The 25,762-nt window shown below is 44.8% G+C and overlaps 1 protein-coding gene across 4 annotated transcripts in view; it reads left to right on the top strand.

The window, feature by feature from the left end:
• The window catches only part of ZnT63C (solute carrier family 30 member 1), a 131,479-nt gene extending 106,886 nt beyond the window's left edge, over nucleotides 1–24,593 (top strand). For all 4 annotated transcript variants that reach the window (XM_050185302.3, XM_050185301.3, XM_072288024.1 and 1 more), the window contains 2 exons: nucleotides 5,897–6,177; nucleotides 24,086–24,593. In XM_050185302.3, coding sequence (XP_050041259.1) covers nucleotides 5,897–6,177; nucleotides 24,086–24,250 — 446 coding nt within the window. In that variant the 3' untranslated portion in view covers nucleotides 24,251–24,593. The remainder of the gene's footprint in view (nucleotides 1–5,896; nucleotides 6,178–24,085) is intronic.
• Nucleotides 24,594–25,762: the final 1,169 nt, after the last annotated feature.

Here is a 25,762-nt window from a genome sequence, read left to right as displayed (position 1 = left end):
CAATGAAACGCTAATCAGAAAAAAGCTTGAGTGGTGCCCAGGGTACGGCCGCCACTTGGCAGGCGCAGCTCTGTGATGTGTGCTCGTGTGGTAACTGAATGCCGGGAAGCACAGTTTGCGTGAGAAATAAGCTGTAGTGTACTAGCCATGTTGCCACTGGTGCACCGGTTCACAGAGATCGAGCTAGGCGCCACGCCACGCCACGGGGCTAACAGGTGGGGCGGTGGCGTGGCGCTTCTTGTAACTAGACATAAAAATTGTGAAGTACTATCTGAGTACAGCCGTTCAACTTAACACTGAAGATCTGAGATCTGAGATCTTAACACTGAGATCTTAACACTGAAGCATAAAGATCAAATAATTTCTGTTGTTTATCGTCCTCCTAGTGGAAATTTAGCGCGCTTCATTGAGTTCTATGAGGCCTTCTTACATTATGTTAGTAGGGAAAACTATAGGCTTATATGCGGTGGTGACTTAATATCAATGTTTTAGATGATAAATGCTCGCAAGATTTCTTTTCTGTACTATCATCATCGGGTTTTGAAAATTACATCGGTATGCCAACAAGAATCACGTGTTCCTCCTTATCCGCCCTTGACCTTATTGTGACAAATATAGACGCTGCAGTCTATAGTGCTGGTACGATTGCATTGGACCTTAGTGATCACTGTCCAGTTTTTCTGATGTATTGTAATGAATCCAATACGTGTAGAAACTCGACTACTGCATTTAAGATACAGCTTATCACACAAGATAGGCTTGAGTCTTTTAAAAAGGAGATAGCTAGTTGCGACTGGTCATCAGAAAACGAAGATGCGAATGACGAATACAATATTTTCATCTATAGCTTTACAAGAATTTACCATAAGCATTTCCCTTATGAAGTTATGAAATCTCCAAGAAAAGCTAGAAAACCATGGATCACTAAACAACATTTGAAGATGTATAAAGTAAAGCATTGCAAGTACCATTCATTTTTACGAGCACATTCTGAGATCGCATTAAAAGAATTTAAAATTTATAGGAATTGGTTGAACGCTGAGCTCAAGCAAGCAAAAAATACATATTATCAAAGTATTTTTGCGGATGTCAGTCGACAGCAGCCGGATGTAACGTGGAAAATAATCAATATTTTACTGGGTCGTAAGAACAAAACCAGTGTCCCGAATACAATAATACACAACGGTTCCGTACTCAGCGGTAAATCACTTGCAGATTTTTTCAACGAGCACTTTGTAAACACCGCCCTCGCATACGGCGATCCCACAAATACACCCTCTACCACCAAAGGTATATTTAACACTGTTCAGCAAACCATTTTTATGCAGCCCATTGATGAATATGAAGTTTACAGTACGTTTGCTAGCTTAAAAAATGGCAAAGCAGTCGATATTGAAAATGTACAGGTAAAGCCCATAAAATACTGTTTATGCTACATTTCTAATTTACTGGCACATATATTCAACCTAGTGTTGCAATTGGGAAGCTTCCCAGAACGTATGAAATGTGCCAGGGTTTCAGCAATCTTGAAAGGTGGTGATCACAATGTACCAAGTAACTATAGGCCAATATATGTATTGCCTGTTTTTTCTAAGGGTCTTGAAAAAATTTTATTCTCTCGCATGACAAAATTTCTCGACAAGTATGATGTTTTAACAAATGCACAGTTTGGCTTCAGAAAGGGGAGATCAACAGAGACAGCTCTCCTTTCATTAAAGGAATACATCCTACAAAACATAGAAAAGAACATGTTTACGCTTACTCTATTTGTGGATTTTAGCAAGGCATTTGACTGCCTTGATCATTCTGCACTACTTGGCAAATTGCAGTCTTATGGTACACGTGGTAATTCTTGAAATTTATTACAATCATATCTCAGTAAACGGCTACAGTGCACATGTATAAATGGCGAAACCTCAACCCTCTTACACAATAAATTTGGGGTACCGCAAGGGAGTGTGCTGGGACCACTTTTGTTTAACATCTATATTAATGATATCGTAGATTTAGACGGAAGGGCAAAATTTATTATATATGCAGATGACAGCACCATTATAATGGAAGGATCTGATATAAACCAGTTATCATCACAATGTAACGATCTACTAAAGAAGCTATCTATATGGTCTAAGGAAAATCAACTTAAGATTAATGCAACAAAGACAAAGGTTATGATATTTCATGCGAAAAACAAAAAAGCAACATTAAAACATAACATTATTTTTGAGGATCGAGAAATAGGGATTGTTGACAGTTACAAAATTCTTAGTGTTCATTTTTCATCTATTTTAACTTGGGATACACATGTAAGCTATCTATGTAAAAAACTATCCTCTGTGACGGGAGTACTATGCCGTTGTCGCGGCATGCGGCCAGCCTCCGCCAAACTGCAGATATATTATGCGCTTTTCAATTCACTCTTAAACTACTGTGCATTGGTCTGGTGCGCGACAACTAAAGCCAATATAAACAAACTTTTGATATTGCAGAAAAAAATTATTCGTCACATCGGAAACCTAGAACTTTTGTCTACGACTAGAGATGCATATAAATTGTTTAATATTGTCAGAGTAGATCACCTTTACACATACCGTTTATTATATGTGATGCAATTTTCTGAGACGTTAGTAAAGAACTTCATTGAACGTCTAGCATGCTTAGAACACCGTCAGCCTAAGATAAACACAAGGAAATCTGACAAATGGATTAGTCCACATTTCTGTACATACTGCTACAAACACCAATCACTAGCCTGCAACTTACCATTTATTCTTAACAAATATGTAGATATTGCAGGTTACAGTAGGAAGCAACTCAGACAATATTTTGTTCAGTTATGATATCTTGTATCAGTGATAACATTCCGTTTCTATTGTCCTTTGTTTTCTCTTTTTTCTCCTGCATGTATGCATTTTGCTGTCATTACTATGGTGCACTATGACATAGTTATTTATAATGCAGTCATGACTATTATGTTTTTTGCCTCACATGTATGTATATGTCTACTACAGTGTTTGATTGTGTGCCAAGGTGATATTGCCATGTAAGGTCTTTTGGGCCCCGTCAAGCTACTCTCGTAACTTTTAGCCCAAAATGACCATCCAGTTTCTGTTTCTTTTACTGCAAAATAAAGATTGATTTGATTTGATTTGATGAGCAAAGTGAGCATCATTGTGAGGTGAAATTTCTCGACATTTTGTAGCCTCTTTAGTATTGCAGGTCATTTTTCATTCATTATAAATCTTGCATCAAGTATTGTGCTATCGTTCAAGTGACTGAGCTCAGTGGCAGCATTTCGCACCTGATTTTCGCACCAGGCGGCATAGTAGAGTGTATGCTACTTGAATTTGTTTAGAGGCACACTGCAAGATTAGAGAGCAAGATTGGCAGGAAACGTGACAGGTAGTACAGTACTGTTGAGTCTGCAAGCTGAATATGCAGAAAGCATTAAGACTGTACCAGAATCTAAATTGCTCGTCTGAGTTGTGTGTTACCTGACAGTTGACTTTTTTTTTCACCTATAAGAAAGTTGTGCCTTTTCTATGCAACTATGTCATGTTGTGGACAGTATATCACCAGTTAACTTCAATCTGTTCTCTACTGCTAACAGCAATTTTAGTAGAACCAACTCAGTTTCGTAGCTCCGCATATTGGCCACCACAAGCATGTGGCCCACGCGGTGGTCACGAGGACTGACAATGCTGCAGTCGAGTCCAGCTATCGGTTGACCGCACTAGTTGCAGGGGCACGGCAGCTTGGTATTGCACATACGTTCGCTCGTCTGCATCAATTTATTACTTCACTGAAAAGCTATAGTCCCCCTTAATTAGAGTTAAAGGTTTTGAAACTATGAGTGACAGCTTCGCAAGCACAGTACGAATCTTAAGGGCGACGTGTACGCTTCAATTGCAGAGGCTATGCTGTACTGCAAAGCTACTCCAACATCAGTTGTGATTGGATGTGTCTGCCAGATAAGGCACTTCATAATCCACTTTGTGGGAGGGGGATAAAAGCAGAATAGCCAAAAGAGAAGAAGCAAAGAGAGAAAAACTATCGGATATCATAGAAAAGCTTTAAAAACTATTGTTGATTGTGCCATCTGGAAATGGAGAGGTCCCCTACATCCTTTATAAGCTATGCTTTTCCTTGGGGAAAGTTAGTCCTATTGCGCGTTTGTCCACCCCTTCGAAACACAGAGGTGTCCTTGACAGGTAGCGTAGGGCCTATGGGACATATTTTCTGGATATGATAAACCACATAACGAACTAGTAATGCTGCAGCAATCATTATTGTAAGCCTGGTCATATTTTATGGATATGATAAACCACATAACGAACTAGTAATGCTGCAGCAATCATTATTGTAAGCCTGGTGTCCTCAATATACACTCCGTAAACAATGGTGCCATTTCGCACTGTTTTCATGACTTTAATATTATATGGCTCTACAATTGAAGGGAGGACAGCTGATAACAAATTGGGGAAAAGGATGAACTGGCACAGATTTGGGACCCACACTCTGCCCCAATGCAGCATTGCTTTGCCCATAGGCCCTTTAGCGCTTCCAAGACAGCGACTGTCAGCGCTTTGTCTGTTGTAGCCTCCTACCAAGCCTCAAACATTGAGGGCACACTGGCCGTCGTGATAGGACGGCGTGATTCTTTTGGCGTACTTTCTCTAATTGTTGGTAGACCTTGACTCCTTCGCACATCTTGAACTCATACACTTGCTTTAAGACACATGTGATGCTATATGACAGCTGTTTGTTCATTTTGTTGTAGCTGTTCACTACACAGCTTAAACCTTCTTTAACGACAACAGTCTTCTGTAACAGCAACTGGATTTTCGCCAGGCGATGTGTGTAAAATACTGCACATTTTTTTCGAATCACTTCGTTATCTAGGAATTCAAAGACCCACTGCCCTTATGGCAATGTTACAGTAGCTTGGTTATACATGGTGAATGCTACATCGGCATTATGCAAAAAAGAGGTGAGGCGTGCAGACAGGACACAAGGGTAGACACATCAGACAGGACACATCGGCAACAGGACTGCGAGTTTGGTCTTGCTGTTCAACTTCACTTGTGTCAGAAGAAACTTCTGACGTATTCATCTTCACACAAGGCATTGCACGTTTTCTTGGCGATCTTCATTTCCTAGCTGAGACCTTTGGTTTGGAATCGTGCTCTGACAATGTCGGGGAAAACATAGGTATAGTGCCTTGGGCTTATTTCCATTTCCAATCCCATTCTCTTTACAGTTTATGACGTGACAGTAGTGCCTAAGAACGTCTTCCTCCTCAAAGTGCACAAAGCACACTCTACATTTCTCAGTCAGTCTTCTATCTTTCCTGTGTAAAGCATGTTTCCACCTCTTGAACTCGGTTGGGTTTTTCGGTGGTGAAAGAAAGTGATGCTTAGCTGATGACTTGTAGCCATTTTTACACCCCAAAGTAAAATATCTCGGCATATTGAATGCTTGACACAAGCCAGGCTTGACACCTCCACAGACCAGTGCACACTCAAGCCTCCGATGCACGACACAAAGAAAAGCGCAGCAACAGAACAGCCACATGGGACGCAGGTGCAGCGGAAAAGGCGCGCAACCAGAAGCACTGCAGGCGGCGCGACTCAATCGCAGCGCCGTTGGTTCGTGCGCCCGCCACGGTGTCCATGTTTTCAGCGAAGCTGTGAAACTGAGTTGGTTCTAGTATTGTTAGCTAACAGCAAAACACTGCCATGTACTTTACATGTGCCGGCCTGTCCATACTAATGCAGCGACAATGTTGCCAACTCTAGATGCACCAGGGTAGTGTGTCAACTCGTGTGTATTGTGAAGACACTGCATCAGTGCTATTTCTTTCTACACAGTGATGGTTATACGGTTGTTGTTGCAGTGGTGGACTCGGCACTAATCCTGCTGCAGACTGTGCCGACGCACATCCAGATTGACTCGCTGCAGAAGAAGCTTCTGCAGGAGGTGGAAGGGGTGCTGGCCGTGCATGAGTTTCACGTGTGGCAGCTGGCAGGCGAGCGCATCATCGCCTCAGCCCACATCCGCTGCAAGAACCTGCAGGACTACATGCAGATCGCTGAGCGCGTCAAGGAGTTCTTCCACAACGAAGGCATCCACTCCACCACCATACAGCCAGAGTTTGTCCAGCTCGAGGGGCAGCAGGTGGGTGAGCCAAGTTGAGGTGTTTGAAGCACCAAATTGGTTCTAGCCTCTTGCTCACCAAGTATTGTACAAGTTGACAATGGTTTTGAGTGTTGCTTAGGTCATTTAAAATTAAACAATAGCTTGTGATACATTAAGGAGTGTGCAATAGAAGTACGTGTTAACTCCGTTAGACAGGATACCAGAAAGCTATCGCAGGAGACGAAATCCCACAGGTAACGCCGGAAGAAGTAAAGAAAGCCTTGGGAGATATGCAAAGGGGGAAGGCAGCTGGGGAGGATCAGGTAACAGCAGATTTGTTGAAGGATGGTGGGCAGATTGTTCTAGAGAAACTGGCCACCCTGTATACGCAGTGCCTCATGACCTCGAGCGTACCGGAATCTTGGAAGAACGCTAACATAATCCTAATCCATAAGAAAGGGGACGCTAAAGACTTGAATATTATAGACCGATCAACTTACTGTCAGTTGCCTACAAACTATTTACTAAGGTAATCGCAAATAGAATCAGGGACACCTTAGACTTCTGTCAAGCAAAGGACCAGGCAGGATTCCGTAAAGGCTACTCAACAATAGACCATATTCACACTATCAATCAGGTGATAGAGAAATATGCAGAATATAACCAACCCTTATATATAGCTTTCATTGATTACGAGAAAGCGTTTGATTCTGTCGAAACCTCAGCAGTCATGGAGGCATTACAGAATCAGGGTGTAGACGAGCCGTATGTAAAAATACTGAAAGATATCTATAGGGGCTCCACAGCCACCGTAGTTTTCCATAAAGAAAGCAACAAAATCCCAATAAAGAAAGGTGTCAGGCAGGGAGATACGATCTCTCCTATGCTATTGACAGCGTGTTTACAGGAGGTATTCAGAGACCTGGATTGGGAAGAATTGGGGATAAAAGTTAATGGAGAATACCTTAGTAACTCAGGGGACCAATTGCAATGCATGCTCACTGACCTGGGGAGGCAAAGCAGAAGAGTGGGTCTAAAAATTAACCTGCAGGAAACTAAAGTAATGTTTAACAGTCTCGGAAGAGAACAGCAATTTACGATAGGTAGCGAGGCACTGGAAGTGGTAAGGGAATACATCTACTTAGGGCAGGTAGTGACGGCGGATCCGGATCATGAGACGGAAATAATCAGAAGAATAAGAATGGGCTGGGGTGCGTTTGGCGGGCATTCTCAGATCATGAACAGCAGGTTGCCATTATCCCTCAAGAGAAAAGGGTATAATAGCTGTGTCTTACCAGTACTCACGTACGGGGCAGAAACCTGGAGGCTTACGAAAAGGGTTCTACTTAAATTGAGGACAACGCAACGAGCTATGGAAAGAAGAATGAATTGGTGTAACGTTAAGGGATAAGAAAAGAGCAGATTGGGTGAGGGAACAAATGCGAGTTAATGACATCTTAGTTGAAATCAAGAAAAAGAAATGGGCATGAACAGGACATGTAATGAGGAGGGAAGATAACCGATGGTCATTAAGGGTTACGGACTGGATTCCAAAGGAAGGCAAACGTAGCAGGGGTCAGCAGAAAGGTAGGTGGGCATTTGAGATTAAGAAGTTTGCAGGGACGACATGGCCACAATTAGTACATGACCGCGGTAGTGGGAGAAGTATGGGAGATACCTTTGCCCTGCAGTGGACGTAACCAGGCTGATGATGATGATGATGTGATACTTGAACTAGAAAGGAACAGCGTCAACTAAGACGAGCACTCTCGTCTTAGTTCGCACTGTTCCTTCCTAGTTCAAGTATGCACCATCTAGCCCAAATGAATGTTGTTGTAATACTTACCCAGGTGTCTACCAATAAGGAAATATTAGAGCACTTGGTTAGTGCTTTCTGGAGGTTGTCAGATTAATCCAAATACATAGAGCTCTACCAACACCACCTAGATAGCACAAGGCCTGTGCACTCCTATCCATGACGTCATGCTACCTGGCCCGACTGCCATAGAATCTAATGGGGATGCTCCCGAGTAAGCAACAGTGACTTTGACGTCGCCGCTTTCGTCACGCCAGCCTTGGCAATGGAAATTTCGGGCCAAGTAGCATGACGTCATGGAGCGTAGTGAACAGGCCTTGTGCTATCTAGGTGGTGTTGGCTCTACCCACAATCTACTGTGCATTTATGGAACCCCACTGTTAAAAGCTAATTTGATTTTCATGCTCTCAACAGTGATGTTGCCTCCCAATCATTGCATTCCGACTCTTCTGCTGCACAGTATACTTTTCCAGCCACTACAGTGTTTCCTGCCTGTGTGTACTTGGTTTATGTGAGAGAACTCACAACTCTTTTAGGAGGTGTTCCCTCGATGGAGCTTGGGGTGTGTGTTTGAAGGGGACATCAGTGGGTGGGCAGCAGGGTGGATTTGGTGCATAGGCAGGCAAGTCGCACAGATGGACAGGTGTTTCCAGATACAGTGAAACCTCCCTAATTTGCATGGAATAATAAGTGTAAACTTTAGATGGGACAGCGAGTCAGGCAAGGGACAGGAGCTAACTCGAAACTGAACTTTATTAGATATATTGACACAAGGCAGGTGCACAGGCCGCACTGTGCATAAGAGGTCAAATATATTGTGTCATCTTGAAAAGCGTGATATGATATAAACAAAACAAATCATAGCAGTCTTTCTGAAACATTTATTGTTTCCTACACCACAATATGGAGGTGTCACTTATACGTGCCTTTTCTATCTCCCAGATATGGTATGCTTCCTTTAGCTTTTGTGCAAGCGTATCTCCACTCTTGCCCAAGATTTGGATTGCTAAATAGTAACGGCTTACAGGAACAGGACCAACAATGCATCGTTAAATTCAGCATGGCATTATTCTCAATAGACAGTTCATGTTCGTGTGCTCAATCATCGATACAATGACCTGTCTGTCCGATGTAGAACTTTCCACATATACGCAGAATCTTGTGCCACGCATTTCTTGGCCACCAAGGAAACCCCCTTGTGGGAAGCAACATGCCAGGCCTTCTGTTACGTGTGCCGTTGGTGTCGTGTTCGAAATTCTGCTTGCATGTGCAAAGGTCAATGATTGTTGTTGTATCAATGATTGAGCACAGGAACATGAGCTATCTATCGAGAATAATGCCATATTGCATTTACCAGCACATTGTTGTTCATGTTCCTGTAAGCTGTTACCATCTATAGTCAGATACAACTTTAGAAAAAAGGGGGCGTTTACTCCTCCGAGGCAGATGCACATGACGCATCCACCAATGGGCGTGCACTCTGGACTGACGTCGTGAGCCGGACTGCCGGTGACCCCGCCGACGGAGAAGATGGCCGTCCGCGCTTCGAACTGGGCCAAGTCGCGTCACCTGTGTGCTTCAGCCCCTCATCATCATCATCATCATCATCAGCCTGGTTACGCCCACTGCAGGGCAAAGGCCTCTCCCATACTTCTCCAACAACCCCGGTCATGCACTAATTGCGGCCATGCCGTCCCTGCAAACTTCTTAATCTCATCCGCCCACCTAACTTTCTGCCGCCCCCTGCTGCGCTTCCCTTCCCTTGGGATCCAGTCCGTAACCCTTAATGACCATCGGTTATCTTCCCTCCTCATTACATGTCCTGCCCATGCCCATTTCTTTTTCTTGATTTCAACTAAGATGTCATTAACTCGCGTTTGTTCCCTCACCCAATCTGCTCTTTTCTTATCCCTTAACGTTACACCTATCATTCTTCTTTCCATAGCTCGTTGCGTCGTCCTCAATTTGAGTAGAACCCTTTTCGTAAGCCTCCAGGTTTCTGCCCCGTAGGTGAGTACTGGTAAGACACAGCTATTATACACTTTTCTCTTGAGGGATAATGGCAACCTGCTGTTCATGATCTGAGAATGCCTGCCAAACGCACCCCAGCCCATTCTTATTCTTCTGATTATTTCCGTCTCATGATCCGGATCCGCCGTCACTACCTGCCCTAAGTAGATGTATTCCCTTACGACTTCCAGTGCCTCGCTGCCTATTGTAAATTGCTGTTCTCTTCCGAGACTGTTAAACATTACTTTAGTTTTCTGCAGATTAATTTTTAGACCCACTCTTCTGCTTTGCCTCTCCAGGTCAGTGAGCATGCATTGCAATTGGTCCCCTGAGTTACTAAGCAAGGCAATATCATCAGCGAATCGCAAGTTACTAAGGTATTCTCCATTAATTTTTAGCCCCAATTCTTCCCAATCCAGGTCTCTGAATACCTCCTGTAAACACGCTGTGAATAGCATTGGAGAGATCGTATCTCCCTGCCTGACACCTTTCTTTATTGGGATTTTGTTGCTTTCTTTATGGAGGACTACGGTGGCTGTGGAGCCGCTATAGATATTTTTCACTATTTTTACATACGGCTCGTCTACACCCTGATTCCTTAATGCCTCCATGACTGCTGAGGTTTCGACAGAATCAAACGCTTTCTCATAATCAATGAAAGCTATATATAAGGGTTGGTAATATTCCGCACATTTCTCTATCACCTGATTGATAGTGTGAATATGATCTATTGTTGAGTAGCCTTTACGGAATCCTGCCTGGTCCTTTGCTTGACAGAAGTCTAAGGTGTTCCTGATTCTATTTGCGATTACCTTAGTAAATATTTTGTAGGCAACGGACAGTAAGCTGATCGGTCTATAATTTTTCAAGTCTTTGGCGTCCCCTTTCTTATGGATTAGGATTATGTTAGCGTTCTTCCAAGATTCCGGTACGCTCGACGTCATGAGGCATTGCGTATACAGGGTGGCCAGTTTCTCTAGAACAATCTGCCCGCCATCCTTCAACAAATCTGCTGTTACCTGATCCTCCCCAGCTGCCTTCCCCCTTTGCATTTCTCCCAAGGCTTTCTTTACTTCTTCCGGCGTTACCTTTGGGACTTCGAATTCCTCTAGACTATTTTCTCTTCCATTATCGTCGTGGGTGCCACTGGTACTGTATAAATCTCTATAGAACTCCTCAGCCACTTGAACTATCTCATCCATATTAGTAATGATATTGCCGGCTTTGTCTCTTAACGCATACATCTGATTCTTGCCAATTCCTAGTTTCTTCTTCACTGTTTTTAGGCTTCCGCCGTTCCTGAGAGCATGTTCAATTCTATCCATATTATACTTCCTTATGTCAGCTGTCTTACGCTTGTTGATTAACTTCGAAAGTTCTGCCAGTTCTATTCTAGCTGTAGGGTTAGAGGCTTTCATACATTGGCGTTTCTTGATCAGATCTTTCGTCGCCTGCGATAGTTTACTGGTATCCTGCCTAATCGAGTTACCACCGACTTCCATTGCACACTTCTTAATGATGCCCACAAGATTGTCGTTCATTGCTTCAACACTAAGGTCCTCTTCCTGAGTTAAGGCCGAATACCTGTTCTGTAGCTTGATCTGGAATTCCTCTATTTTCCCTCTTACCGCTAACTCATTGATCGGCTTCTTATGTACCAGTTTCTTCCGTTCCCTCCTCAGGTCTAGGCTAATTCGAGTTCTTACCATCCTGTGGTCACTGCAGCGCACCTTGCCGAGCACGTCCACATCTTGTATGATGCCAGGGTTAGCGCAGAGTATGAAGTCTATTTCATTTCTAGTCTCGCCGTTCGGGCTCCTCCACGTCCACTTTCGGCTATCCCGCTTGCGAAAGAAAGTATTCATTATCCTCATATTATTCTGTTCCGCAAACTCGACTAATAACTCCCCCCTGCTATTCCTAGTGCCTATGCCATATTCCCCCACTGCCTTGTCTCCAGCCTGCTTCTTGCCTACCTTGGCATTAAAGTCGCCCATTAGTATAGTGTATTTGGTTTTCACTCTACCCATCGCCGATTCCACGTCTTCATAGAAGCATTCGACTTCCTGGTCATCATGACTGGATGTAGGGGCGTAGACCTGTACAATCTTCATTTTGTACCTCTTATTAAGTTTAACAACAAGACCTGCCACCCTCTCGTTAATGCTATAGAATTCCTGTATGTTGCCAGCTATATTCTTATTAATCAGGAATCCGACTCCTAGTTCTCTTCTTTCCTCTAGGCCGCGGTAGCACAGGACGTGCCCGCTTTTTAGCACTGTATATGCTTCTTTTGGCCTCCTAACTTCACTGAGCCCTATTATATCCCATTTACTGCCCTCTAATTCCTCCAATAGCACTGCTAGACTCGCCTCACTAGATAACGTTCTAGCGTTAAACGTTGCCAGGTTCATATTCCAATGGCGGCCTGTCCGGAGCCAGTGATTCTTAGCACCCTCTGCAGCGTCGCACGTCTGACCGCCGCCGTGGTCAGTAGCTTCGCAGCTGCTGGGGACTGAGGGCCGGGGTTTGATTGTTGTGTTCTTATAGGAGGTTGTGGCCAAGTACTGCACCAGGGTGGCCAATCCTGCTCTGGTGAGGGAGTGCGTTACCGGTTCTGGTCACCGGGATCAGGCCACACTCCAGGCCTGTTTGTGCAATTTTATCAACACGCGGATTTTTTTTTTTTTTTAATCCGGTGGAAAATTGCCGGCACCGGGATTCGAACCACGGACCTCTTGCACGCGAGGCGGGTGTTCTACCTCTACGCCACCGCTGCACCTTCATCACCTTCAGCCCCTCATCAGAGTGAATTCCAGAACTGTTTGTGATGGTCTATCATGCTGGAAATATTACTGCGAGCTTACGATACGGCATTTGTGCCGCCTGCATTTATTTTGAGCTGTGATCTGGCAAAGGAACATTGCAGCGAGCATCGCTGACGCTGTGCTACGCTTTGCCTAAAAACAGGATCCCGCGGCAACCGCTACGAACACACTTCCTGCGTGTTTGTTCTATGTTGTTTTATTTCGCTGCCGAGTGAAGTTAAGATGAGAAAAGTTTGCCAAAGACTGGTGCCTGCTGTTAGCGGCGGGTATATTCGTGTACTGTGTCGCTGCATTTTTCGTCGGTCAGGGTGAAGTGATGGAGCAAAATCATTCTCGGGAGAAATCAGAAAACTGTGCGCGCATGAAACAAACCTACGAGTGTCTCAAAAGAAAATATTTGCAGAAGAAGCCTTCAACGCAAAGATTTCTTGCCGTCAACTTAGTGTGAACAATCATTGTGAGCAATGAAATAGCCGAGCGTCTAGTGGCGGTGTTCGAGCGTTGTTGTAGCACCATCGATTGATTGCCGTCCACCTCTGCTCACTGCACGCGCAAGCTGTAGAATGCTTGCTGTGACACAGTCACGCATAAGGTGTGTTGCCTGCTCTCGATATGCTTTCCCACAACACAGCTCCACGCTGCTTTGCGATTCTCGTGATATGTTGCAATTAAAAATGTGCATCACAATCAGGCACTAGCCTTTTCCAGTAGGTTGTTTCAGACCAGTCGACAGGCCATTTGCTTGAGCGTACAGGTGTCCGTGCTGCAGCCATACAGTTTCTGTCCACACGATCGACCGAGTGTGTCCCGCTGTCACCCATGTCTCCTCCAGGAAAAATATTTCGGCCTTCCGCCCGGTATCCCTCCACGTCACGAGGGTAGCGATTCTGCCATTCAACGACGTCATCCTGGCCGATAAGCAGCGAATTGCAGCTCCTCTTCTCGTGCTTGAATCTGATCTCGACAAGCAGGCGACGCACAGTACACTGCTTCAGTGCTGGGAGATCCCTATGCTTCGAGAACTCGTTAGTTATCTTCTGGATCGTCAGTATCTCGTTACGGTGAAAGAAATCGTGCACACATGACCTCAGCGCACACAACGTGAAGCTGCCATACTTAGTCCTGTGTCTTCTTTTCTCCGCATTTCGTGGGTGCTTTCGTGAGGGCATCTACAGTTTGCCACCCGAAATATGCGACTCCTTGACCTCCCTCTTCACCTTGAACACTGTGCTTTCGCTGACACCGAGCATCTCGGTGACAAACTTGGTGATGGCTTCTGCACTGCATTCAGGCTCCCTATTACACTTATACCTGTAGCAGTGGAGAATCATGTTGCGTGAATCGCTATTCAGGATATGGCCACTCTTTTTCTTCTTGTCGAGGCTCCTTGGTGGTGTGGACATTGAGGTGACACAAGGCTTGTTTGGCAACGAAGTCCAAAGTCAGCTCGCTGGGCTCCACGGCGGAAAACTCGCACACAATGGCTTGCACGAACTGGCGAGGTTGCAGGCTTGAAAAAAAGAAAATGAAGAGGAACAAATTTGTGAAAACACAAAAATATAAAATTTGTGCTATTTAAAATGAAAAGTATTTATTTAAAACAATGAATGAAGCATTTCTGTACCTTCCTGCCTCGACCGTATTCTCGCCCCAGGTTTGTAATGGTTGCGATAAATGCATTGTATTATGTAAGTGCTTTTTCAATAGCAACTTATTCATTTTATGCTTGTAAAATGAGTAGCAGATACGCCGTGTACATGTGAACAAGCGCAAAAGCCATGCAGAGCTGCTCTTTCTATCTTCACTTGCAATGAAGCTAAAGAGCAGACGACAGGCAGCGTTGTAGAAGGCACAGGGTTATTTTTCTATCACTATCCGCCATGTGCTGTATAGCACGTGAGAGCTCTACTAAACCAGGCATCAAAATACAAAAGTCTTTATTTATACCGAGAATTATGCATTTCAGGAGCACGATTTTTCGAGCGGGACTATTTTAGCCGCGGAGGCAATTGGCTGTCACGCTTCGGTCATCTGGGTGGGGCCTCCCCTTTTTTCTAAAGTTGTATCCGACTACAGAATCCAAATTCTGCGCAAGAACGGAGATACTGTATTTTTTCGCATGTCTCTCATGCCGAAATTCCAAAATTTTAACACCTAGAAAACTGCACCTCCTCCCCACCTCTGCGTGTTGAAGCTCCCTTCTCCCCTCCTTCACAGCCGCCAATTCTCCTCCACTTGATGGGTCGCAATTTTGCGTAAAGTACATAGCGAATAACGCATGCAGCGCCGCCAAACTCGTACGTCACCGTTCCCACAGCGCTGCCTCAGTCTGCATGAAGTGCTTCGCGATACAGGGGTGAGTCAAGTCACTGCTGGGGTTTTCAGCTTGGTCTCATTTGCTCTGTCACCATTGCCAATTCAAGGGCTTCTCCATATTTGCACTGTCATCCACTGTCATGCGAATGCTAGTTGCGAAGTGATCCAATTCATGTCAGATATCATGTGACTTATTCGTCTGCAATAACGTCCCGCTTGTGAATCAAGCTTTTTCAGCATTGCCGAAGAATCGGGGAACAGAGCCGCTGGCCAAAGATAGGACGTAGACGAGTCGTGTGCATCTCCAAATGGAGACTGCTTTTGCAAAGATTTGAGCATTGTTGTATGCAGTAACTTCCGCAGTTTATGCGCGGGGATATATATTTTTTTTTCTTTCCAGGCTGTTGTAATTGTGGGTGCGGATTACATGCGGTGGCAGGTTACATGCACAAAAACGCCTGCGGCAAAAAGGATGCTCTGTATCCGCTACCAAGGTTTGTGAGCGGTGGCGCTTGCGAACACTCCCAGGGTGTTAGTTCTCAGAGTAGTGAATACCCCAGATCAGCATCATCATCATCATCGGCGGCGGCGGCCTATTTTATGTCTACTGCAAGACAAAGGCCTCTCCCTGCGATCTCCAATTACCCCTGTCCTACGCCGATTCCAACTAGCAGCCGCAAATTTCCTAATTTCATCGCACCACCTAGTCTTCTGCCGTCCTCTACTGCGCGTCCCTTCTCTTGGTACCCTTCTGTCACCCTAATGGTCCAGCGATTATCAAATCTGCACATTACATGACCTGCCCAGCATCATTTTTTCTCTTAATGTCAATTAGAATATTGTCTATACCCATTTGCTCTCTGATCCAAACCGCTCTCTTTCTGTCTCTTAAAGCTATGCCTAGCATTCTTCTTTCCATTGCTCTTTGCGCGGTCCTTAACTTGTTCTCAATATTCTTTGTCAGTCTGCAAGTCTCTGCCCCATATGTCAGCACCGGTAAAATGCACTGATTGTATACCTTCCTTTTCAATGATAACAGTAAGCTTCCAGTTAGGAGCTCACAATGTCTGTCATATGCAATGCAACCCATTTTTGTTCTTCTGCGAATTTCCTTCTCATGGTCAGGGTTCCCTGTGACCTAGTTAAACGTACTCCTTCACAGACTCTAGCGGCTGACTGGCGATCCTAAGCTCTTGTTCCTTTACCTGGCTATTCATCATTATGAATAGTCTTTACCTGGCTATTCATCATTATGAATTCATTATGAATTCCCTTCCCTTGGAATCCAGTCCGTAACCCTTAATGAGCATCGGTTATCTTCCCTCCTCATTACATGTCCTGCCCATGCCCATTTCTTTTTCTTGATTTCAACTAAGATGTCATTAAGTCGCGTTTGTTCCCTCACCGAATCTGCTCTTTTCTTATCCCTTAACGTTACACCCATCATTCTTCTTTCCATAGCTCATTGCATCGTCCTCAATTTAAGTAGAGCCCTTTTCGTAAGCCTCCAGCTTTCCGCCTCGTAGGTGAATACTGGTAAGACACAGCTATTATACACTTTTCTCTTGAGGGATAATGGCAACCCGCTGCTCATGATCTGAGAATGCCCGCCAAACGCACCCCAGCCCATTCTTATTCTTCTGATTATTTCCATCTCATGATCCGGATCCGCCGTCACTACCTGCCCTAAGTAGATGTATTCCCTTACCACTTCCAGTGCCTCGCTACCTATCGTAAATTGCTGTTCTCTTCCGAGACTGTTAAACATTACTTTAGTTTCCTGCAGATTAATTTTTAGACCCACTCTTCTGCTTTGCCTCTCCAGGTCAGTGAGCATGCATTGCAATTGGTCCCCTGAGTTACTAAGGTATTCTCCATTAACTTTTATCCCCAATTCTTCCCAATCCATGTCTCTGAATACCTCCTGCAAACGTGCTGTCAATAGCATAGGAGAGATCGTATCTCCCTGCCTGACTCCTTTCTTTATTGGGATTTTGTTGCTTTCTTTATGGAAAACTACGGTGGCTGTGGAGCCGCTATAGATATCTTTCAGTATTTTTACATACGGCTCGTCTATACCCTGATTCCGCAATGCCTCCATGACTGCTGAGGTTTCGACTGAATCAAACGCTTTCTCGTAATCAATGAAAGCTATGACGTAGTAGTTCTGCGGAAACCCGCAAGGTGGAGAGAAGTAATGAATAAAGGGAAAATCAGACATCCACCCGTTCGTAGCAATTGCTACAAAGGAAACCCATACGGGTTCCTCGAAAGAAAAGCCTCAGTTGAAGAAAAATTCGTCCTGGTCCGGGACTCGAACCCGGGACCACCGCCTTTCCGGGGCAGCCGCTCTACCATCTGAGCTAACCAGGCGGCTAGCAGATGGCAGGGCGAAGTCGAATTTGTCGACAACACACGAGGCAAGGGTTCCTCTTTCGAGGAACCCGTATGGGTTTCCTTTGTAGCAATTGCTACGAACGGGTGGATGTCTGATTTTCCCTTTATTCATTACTTCTCTCCACCTTGCGGGTTTCCGCAGAACTACTACGTCAAACCTTGCCTTTGCCTCGTGTGTTGTCGACAAATTCGACTTCGCCCTGCCATCTGCTAGCCGCCTGGTTAGCTCAGATGGTAGAGCGGCTGCCCCGGAAAGGCGGTGGTCCCGGGTTCGAGTCCCGGACCAGGACGAATTTTTCTTCAACTGAGGCTTTTCTTTCGAGGAACCCGTATGGGTTTCCTTTGTAGCAATTGCTACGAACGGGTGGATGTCTGATTTTCCCTTTATTCATTACTTCTCTCCACCTTGCGGGTTTCCGCAGAACTACTACGTCAAACCATGCCTTTGCCTCGTGTGTTGTCGACAAATTCGACTTCGCCCTGCCATCTGCTAGCCGCCTGGTTAGCTCAGATGGTAGAGCGGCTGCCCCGGAAAGGCGGTGGTCCCGGGTTCGAGTCCCGGACCAGGACGAATTTTTCTTCAACTGAGGCTTTTCTTTCGAGGAACCCGTATGGGTTTCCTTTGTAGCAATTGCTACGAACGGGTGGATGTCTGATTTTCCCTTTATTCATTACTTCTCTCCACCTTGCGGGTTTCCGCAGAACTACTACGTCAAACCTTGCCTTTGCCTCGTGTGTTGTCGACAAATTCGACTTCGCCCTGCCATCTGCTAGCCGCCTGGTTAGCTCAGATGGTAGAGCGGCTGCCCCGGAAAGGCGGTGGTCCCGGGTTCGAGTCCCGGACCAGGACGAATTTTTCTTCAACTGAGGCTTTTCTTTCGAGGAACCCGTATGGGTTTCCTTTGTAGCAATTGCTACGAACGGGTGGATGTCTGATTTTCCCTTTATTCATTACTTCTCTCCACCTTGCGGGTTTCCGCAGAACTACTACGTCAAACCTTGCCTTTGCCTCGTGTGTTGTCGACAAATTCGACTTCGCCCTGCCATCTGCTAGCCGCCTGGTTAGCTCAGATGGTAGAGCGGCTGCCCCGGAAAGGCGGTGGTCCCGGGTTCGAGTCCCGGACCAGGACGAATTTTTCTTCAACTGAGGCTTTTCTTTCGAGGAACCCGTATGGGTTTCCTTTGTAGCAATTGCTACGAACGGGTGGATGTCTGATTTTCCCTTTATTCATTACTTCTCTCCACCTTGCGGGTTTCCGCAGAACTACTACGTCAAACCTTGCCTTTGCCTCGTGTGTTGTCGACAAATTCGACTTCGCCCTGCCATCTGCTAGCCGCCTGGTTAGCTCAGATGGTAGAGCGGCTGCCCCGGAAAGGCGGTGGTCCCGGGTTCGAGTCCCGGACCAGGACGAATTTTTCTTCAACTGAGGCTTTTCTTTCGAGGAACCCGTATGGGTTTCCTTTGTAGCAATTGCTACGAACGGGTGGATGTCTGATTTTCCCTTTATTCAATGAAAGCTATATGTAAGGGTTGGTTATATTCCGCACATTTCTCTATCACCTGATTGATAGTGTGAATATGGTCTATTGTTGAGTAGCCTTTACGGAATCCTGCCTGGTCCTTTGGTTGACGAAAGTCGAAGGTGTTTTTGATTCTATTTGCAATTACCTTAGTAAATACTTTGTAGGCAACGGACAGTAAACTGATCGGTCTATAATTTTTCAAGTCTTTGGCGTCTCCTTTCTTATAGATTAGGCTTATGTTAGCCTTTTTCCAAGATTCCGGTATGCTCAAAGTCATGAGGCATTGTGTATACAGGGTGGTCAGTTTTTCTAGAACAATCTGAGCACCATCCTTAAACAAATCTGCTGTTACCTGATCCTCCCCAGCTGCCTCCCCCTTTGCATAGCTCCCAAGGCTTTCTTTACTTCCGGCGTACCTTGTGGGATTTCAAATTCCTCTAGACTATTCTCTCTTCCATTATCGTTGTGGGTGCCACTGGTACTGTATATATCTCTATAGAACTCCTCAGCCCCTTGAACGATCTCATCCATATTAGTCATGATATTGCCGGCTTTGTCTCTTAACGCATACATCTAATTCTTCCCTATTCCTAGTTACTTCATAACTGCTTTTAGGCTTCCTCCGTTCCTGAGAGCATGTTCAATTCTATCCATATTATACTTCCTTATGTTAGCTGTCTTACACTTGTTGATTACCTTGGAAAATTCTGCCAGTTCTATTTTAGCTGTAGGGTTAGAGGCTTTCATACATTGGCGTTTCATGATCGGATATTGGTGTTCATTATCCGCATATCGTTCTGTTCCGCAAACTCTACTAATAACTCTCCCCTGCTATTCCTAGTGCCTATGCCATATTCCCCCACTGCCTTGTCTACAGCCTGCTTCTTGCCTACCTTGGCATTGAAGTCACCCATCAGTATAGTGTATTTTGTTTTCACTCTACGCATCGCCGATTCCACGTCTTCATAGAAGCTCTCGACTTCCTGGTCATCATGACTGGATGTAGGGGCGTAGACCTGTACAACCTTCATTTTGTACCTCTTATTAAGTTTCACAACAAGACCTACCACCCTCTCGTTAATGCTATAAAATTCCTGTGTGTTACCAGCTATATTCTTATTAATCATGAATCCGACTCCTAGTTCTCATCTCTCAGCTAAGCCCCGGTAGCACAGGACGTGCCCGCTTTTGAGCACTGTATATGCTTCTCTTGGCCTCCTAACTCCACTGAGCCCTGTTATATTCGATTTACTGCCCTCTAATTCCTCCAATAGCACTGCTAGACTCGCCTCACTAGATAACATTCTAGCGTTACACGTTGCCAGGTTCATATTTGAATGGCAGCCTGTCCGGAGTCAGGGATTCTTAGCACTTTGTTATGCACGAGCTTAACTTTGGCTCTTCGATTTTTATCGGCCTTAGCCGTTTCCCAGAGGTGTGCTCGCTTTTTGACTGTTACCGGCGAGTAATCATCAGACATGCTTACTTTTGAGCGTTTCAGTTTGTGGCAATTCTTGAAAAGAGCTACCTTTTCATTGAAGTTATAAAGCTTCATGATGACTGGCCGATCCCGCTCATCTTTCTTCTTTCAAAGCCTGTGAATTCGCTTTACTAACGACACGTCAACTTCAAGGCGGTTCAAAAAAATGTCTTTTAATGCTTTGCGTTCAATATCGTCACATGTTTCTTTCGTGCTTTCCTTGACACTGTAAAGTATGACGTTATTCCGCCTTGATCTGTCTTCCAAGTCAGTTATCCTTTCTTGTTGGTTTCTGATTGTCCGCTCAAGATCTCCAACTGTACTTTCAAGTTCTTGTACCTTATTGCACACATCTCTGAGGCTATTGACTTTATCTTCAAGGCTTATGAGCCTAGCCTCTGCTTTTGTTTGGTTGGTTAATACTTCTTTAAGCATTACTTCAACAATAGGACCCGGGTTAGTTTCCACATCCCCGGAAAGCAAAATTTCAAAGTACAACCATTACGTACTCAAAATTTCACACTTCATTGGGAGCGGCAGCACAATAATGCAAGGATCGTCTGAACAAAAACATGATACGCAAGGATAGTAACGAACCTGTAAAATGACCCAGGCATATTTGGGCGACATGGTCGCTCCAGCGCTGCCGCTCCCACTGAAGGTTGTCAGCTGCGGAACAGGCTTTACATGGTTCCAGGCCGTTGGTGACATCTTTGCGTTTAGATGATGCCACGGGGTGGCACTGTTCTCTTGAAGGTCAGCCGGCGTTTCCAGAAAAAAGGCAGTCGTTTCATTGCTTGCACTGACGTAACTCGTAATCAGTGGAAATATCTGTAAAATAACCCAGGCATATTTAGGCGACATGATCGCTCCAGCGCTGCTGTTCCCATATGTACTCATTATTCATGAATAACAACAATTAAAAAAGGAATTGAAATTTTAGTGCATTGTTATCATTCAAGGCTTAGAATATGCGAACATGAGAATATTTTGCAAGTCTCAAATGTTCTTGCTCTAATCCTAATATTTACGACCATAGCTTAATCAAACTGCGTAGGTGAGCGCACCCAAGAAAACTGTGTGGTTGTGTGCTCATCGAAAAAGTAAAACATGTGACAAACTTCCGCTAATCTTCATCTTATCGCCAACCAGAGGCAATTAGATATTGCGAATCTCCAAAAAAGAAGAAAAGGATATGCATGCACGGCGGCATCCTTCCTATAATCACACCTGTGAGCGCTAAACGAGCAAGGAACAGGCGGCCGCCCTTTAAGCGATTAGTAACGAGATAGCCATCAGTTTTGCGAGCGCAAGAAGCCAAAGCTGCCAGCAAAACAAAACTCCAACCCCCGCCCGTGTGCGCGCGTGCGTCAATGCGCGAGCGGTAGTATTTATTTTATTTATTTCACAATACTGCAGGCCAGATTGGCCCAAGCAGGAGGGGCATGAAAACACAAATCACAACAGCACGTACATGCAAAAAAAAAAAAATGAATTACATTGCATGTGACATACAACAGAATCAAAAATTAAAAGATGACAGAGCAGAAACGAAAGTAGTGAACATTGAAATTTCTCATAAGAAAATTGTTTTCTTTCTGCTGAAGCAACAAAGTTTGAAGGGCCTGTTCCACATCAGGAGAGCGAAAAACTGATTCAGGAATCGCATTCCAATCAGCTATTGTTTGAGGGAAGAAACTGTGCTTAAATGAGTGTGTTTTAGCAAATATATAGGCTGTAATGAGTGTTCCCTATAATGACAGGTCCTTCGAGTAGTGCAGTGCCTGAGGAATGAGGGGGGGGAGCAATGCTAAGCTCTCCTGCCAAAATTTTACGAAGGAAAGAAATGCGGTTCAGTTTTCTACGTGTACTAAGCAACAGGATATTATTGTCCTTCATAAGCTGTGTTGGGGTGTCTGACCTTCTGTATTTATGAAAAATGAAATGTACTGCCTTTCTCTGAACGAGCTCTAATTGATAGATGTCTCTCTTAGTGTGGGGATTCCAAATTACGGACGAGTATTCAAGTTTGGACCTGATGAAAGTTTTATAAGCCAAGAGCTTAATATGGCTAGGAGTATGTTTTAATTTTCGTCTCAAGAAACAGAGTTTCGAGAATGCAGTTGAACAGATCTCTGAGATATGAGTGCCCCAGGTTAATCGGTTATTATATATATGCGCCAGAGCAAACAGAACCGGTTATTGTATAGACGCGCCAGAGCAAACTAGCTCTAAAACAAACCATGCAACGAAAACCGAGAGTGGGAGGCGCGAGAAAAAATTATCTGTATTCCTGCATAGTGGCAGCACATGCCAGGAAAGAAAAAAATTAGGAAATTGGTGCGCTTTTCAAACGTACAGACGGCGCCGTAAATATACGGCATCGACCATTTTGCATTGGTTCGCGGCGCCGTATACTTACGTCATTGACCCTGAAAGGGTTAATTAAAGGTGTAGTTTCTAGTCTATAAAGCGCATGGTGTTGCTCGTGCAAAAAGTTCAAACCTAATTCTTGCAAGTATGTACATAAAATCAGGAGACACATTCTCTCTCCGCTCCAGATACACAATCTTACTAAAAAAAAAAGAATGCTATTCACTGCATACTTAGAAGTATACAAGCTATTAGACTTGGCAGACTTAGGAGTGAGGATAAACAGCAAGTATCTCAACAACCTTTGGTTTGCAGATGACATTATCCTGTTCATTAACACTGGGGATGAATTTCAACAAATGATTGAGAAGCTTAAACAAGAAAGTGTAAGAGTAGGGTTGAAGATTAATATGCAGAATACAAAGATAATGTTCAATAGCCTGGCAATGCAACAAGAATTCATGATCGCCAGTCAGCCTCTAGAGTCTGTGCAGGAATACATTTACTTAGGTCAATGACTCAGGGGACCGTGATCATGATAAGGAAATTTACAGAAGAATAAAAATGAGTTAGAGAGCATACAGCAGGCAATACCAAATCGGGACTGGAAGCTTACCACTGTCGTGGAAAATAAAAGTAAATTTATTGCATTTTACCAGTGCTAACATATGGGGCAGAACCTTGGAGGTTAACAAAGAAGCTTGAGAAAAAGTTCAGGACCATGCAAAGAGCAATGGAATAAAAAAATTCTAGGCTGGTGCACACTGCTCTCTTCCTGTCTCTGAATGCAGAGACAGGAAGAGAGCAGTGTGCATCAGTCGGCAAATGGCAGTAGCCAATATTCTAGTTGACATTAAAAGAAAAAAATGGAACTGGACATGCCATGTAATGTGTAGGGCACATAACCGGCGGTCCATTAGAGTTACAGAATGGGTGCCAAGGGAAGGGAAGCACAGCCGGGAATGTCAGAAAATTGGGTGAGGTGATGAAATTGGGAAATTCGCAGGCACAAGTTGGAATCCGCTAGCGCAAGACGGGATAATTGGAGATTGCTGGGATCGCTGGTCGTCTTGCAGTGGACATAAAGATAGGCTGCTGATATAAAAAAAGGAAAATGAAAAGCTATTGGTCAGACTAATTGATTTCCTATTACCTGAAAAGCGAGGAGCTTCCTGCACCATTCCATGGATTGCTCCCTTGCAGAGTGACGACAAGGACTGTGTCCTGGACTGCCCCAGCCGCACCAACTGTGTAGCCCAGACCTGCTGTGGGCCTCGAGGCAAAGAGGGTGTCCCCGATGCACCGGCACCTACAGATGAGACTGTGTTGCGCCAACGGCCTTCGGCCGAACTGAGCACCCCTGCTTGAATGCGGCTGTCATCTGTGGCCAATGTGCAGGATTGATCTGCTGGCGAGTGGGCCAATGTGTGGAGCAACACTTGTTGCCGTGGTTGACGCTGGCAGAGCATCGGATGTGTCTGGAGACTAACACCGCCACGGCTGCTCCGAATCAGTTGTTGCCGTGCAGGGCTACGTGCAAGCCAGAGCAGCACGAAGCAAGGATGGCCAAGCCTTCAGCTGCGATGAGTAGTGTAAGTTTTGGGAGAAGGTTGTGGACTAGGAAGGACGCCTGCCACCAAAGAGCTGGCAGCATGGATTTCACATTTGCTGTGAGACATAAGGCACCAAATAAAAGTCAAGCCACGCTACAGTGTTGGCACTAATTTCAGTGGCTTCTCTGTCAAGTGCCACAAACATGTTGCCACTGTGACCGAGAGAGTAAACTGAGCTGGTGGGCTAGAAAGAAGGGCAACTTCTTGACTTGCGACCGACTGTTTACTGCAAACTTCAACCCAAAAGAAGTATTGCTTCAGGATAAAGAGGATCCCCCTTAGGTGTTTCTTATCATGGAGCATGACAAAAGACATCCTTTTCTGTTAATGCTGATTAACACGGTGCATTGCAGTAAATGTTAGTTTGCTACTCAGCAGTGTACTAAGCTCTGTTGTCCAGTCATGCCTCTTCAGAGAGACAGCGATGTGAAACCAGTGGCACACTTTTGCCTTACACTTGAGCAAAAGCCTGAGCTGGCCCGTGGGTGTTATTCCCAAATGTGATCGAGCACAGTGAGCAACAGCTTGCTTGGTAGCATGGCACAGAAAAACATTGCAAAGTGCTGATTTGTACAAGTGAGTGTACTGTATTTACTCGATTCTAACACGTCCTCAATTGTAAGGGCCGCCCGTATTCCGTGGCCCAAAAAAAAGGGAAGAAACCACTCTCGATTGTAATGTGCACCCGTTTACCGTGACCTAAAAGAAGAAAGGTCCTTTACAGAGCCACGCACCTCATTCTTTCATACAGAAATACAACTTTTTCTTAGTTGGAAAACACTAAAGATTTACTCCTAATGCACTAAAGTAACAATAAATGAAAAAAGTCAAACCATCCAAAAGGCAAAGCATCTATTACGATAGCAAATTAGTAGACAGCTATACAAAAAGTAAGGATAGTAGTTTTATGGACCGTATCAAATTTTAAACATCGCTTACTAACTAAATTAACAAGCATAGTTCCACACGCGCACGAGCAAACATGAACACGTCTCACTCAATGACCGTGGAAAATTTTCAAACGCTGGAGTGAGGAAGTGCAGTTGCAGGAGTGAGGGAATTGACCTTTGTGAGGCCTCGCTTCGGTGCAAAGTAAGCGATGAGAACACAACATGGTGCGCCTAGATGCGTACATCCTTGTCTCCGTTGCAGATTGTTTTCAATATAGGAGCCACACGGCCGCGCCATACGTAGCAGCCACTGGTGTAGAACGCCTCTCCTCTTTGCGCCAGTCCCGCACACAAGTTTCGGGAACTCTGAACGCCCG

This window comes from Dermacentor andersoni, chromosome 4 (genome assembly GCF_023375885.2).
Source record: "Dermacentor andersoni chromosome 4, qqDerAnde1_hic_scaffold, whole genome shotgun sequence".
Taxonomy (NCBI): Eukaryota; Metazoa; Arthropoda; class Arachnida; order Ixodida; family Ixodidae; genus Dermacentor; species Dermacentor andersoni.
Note: the sequence above shows the minus strand (reverse complement) of the source record. Positions and strands in the feature narration are given on the sequence as shown.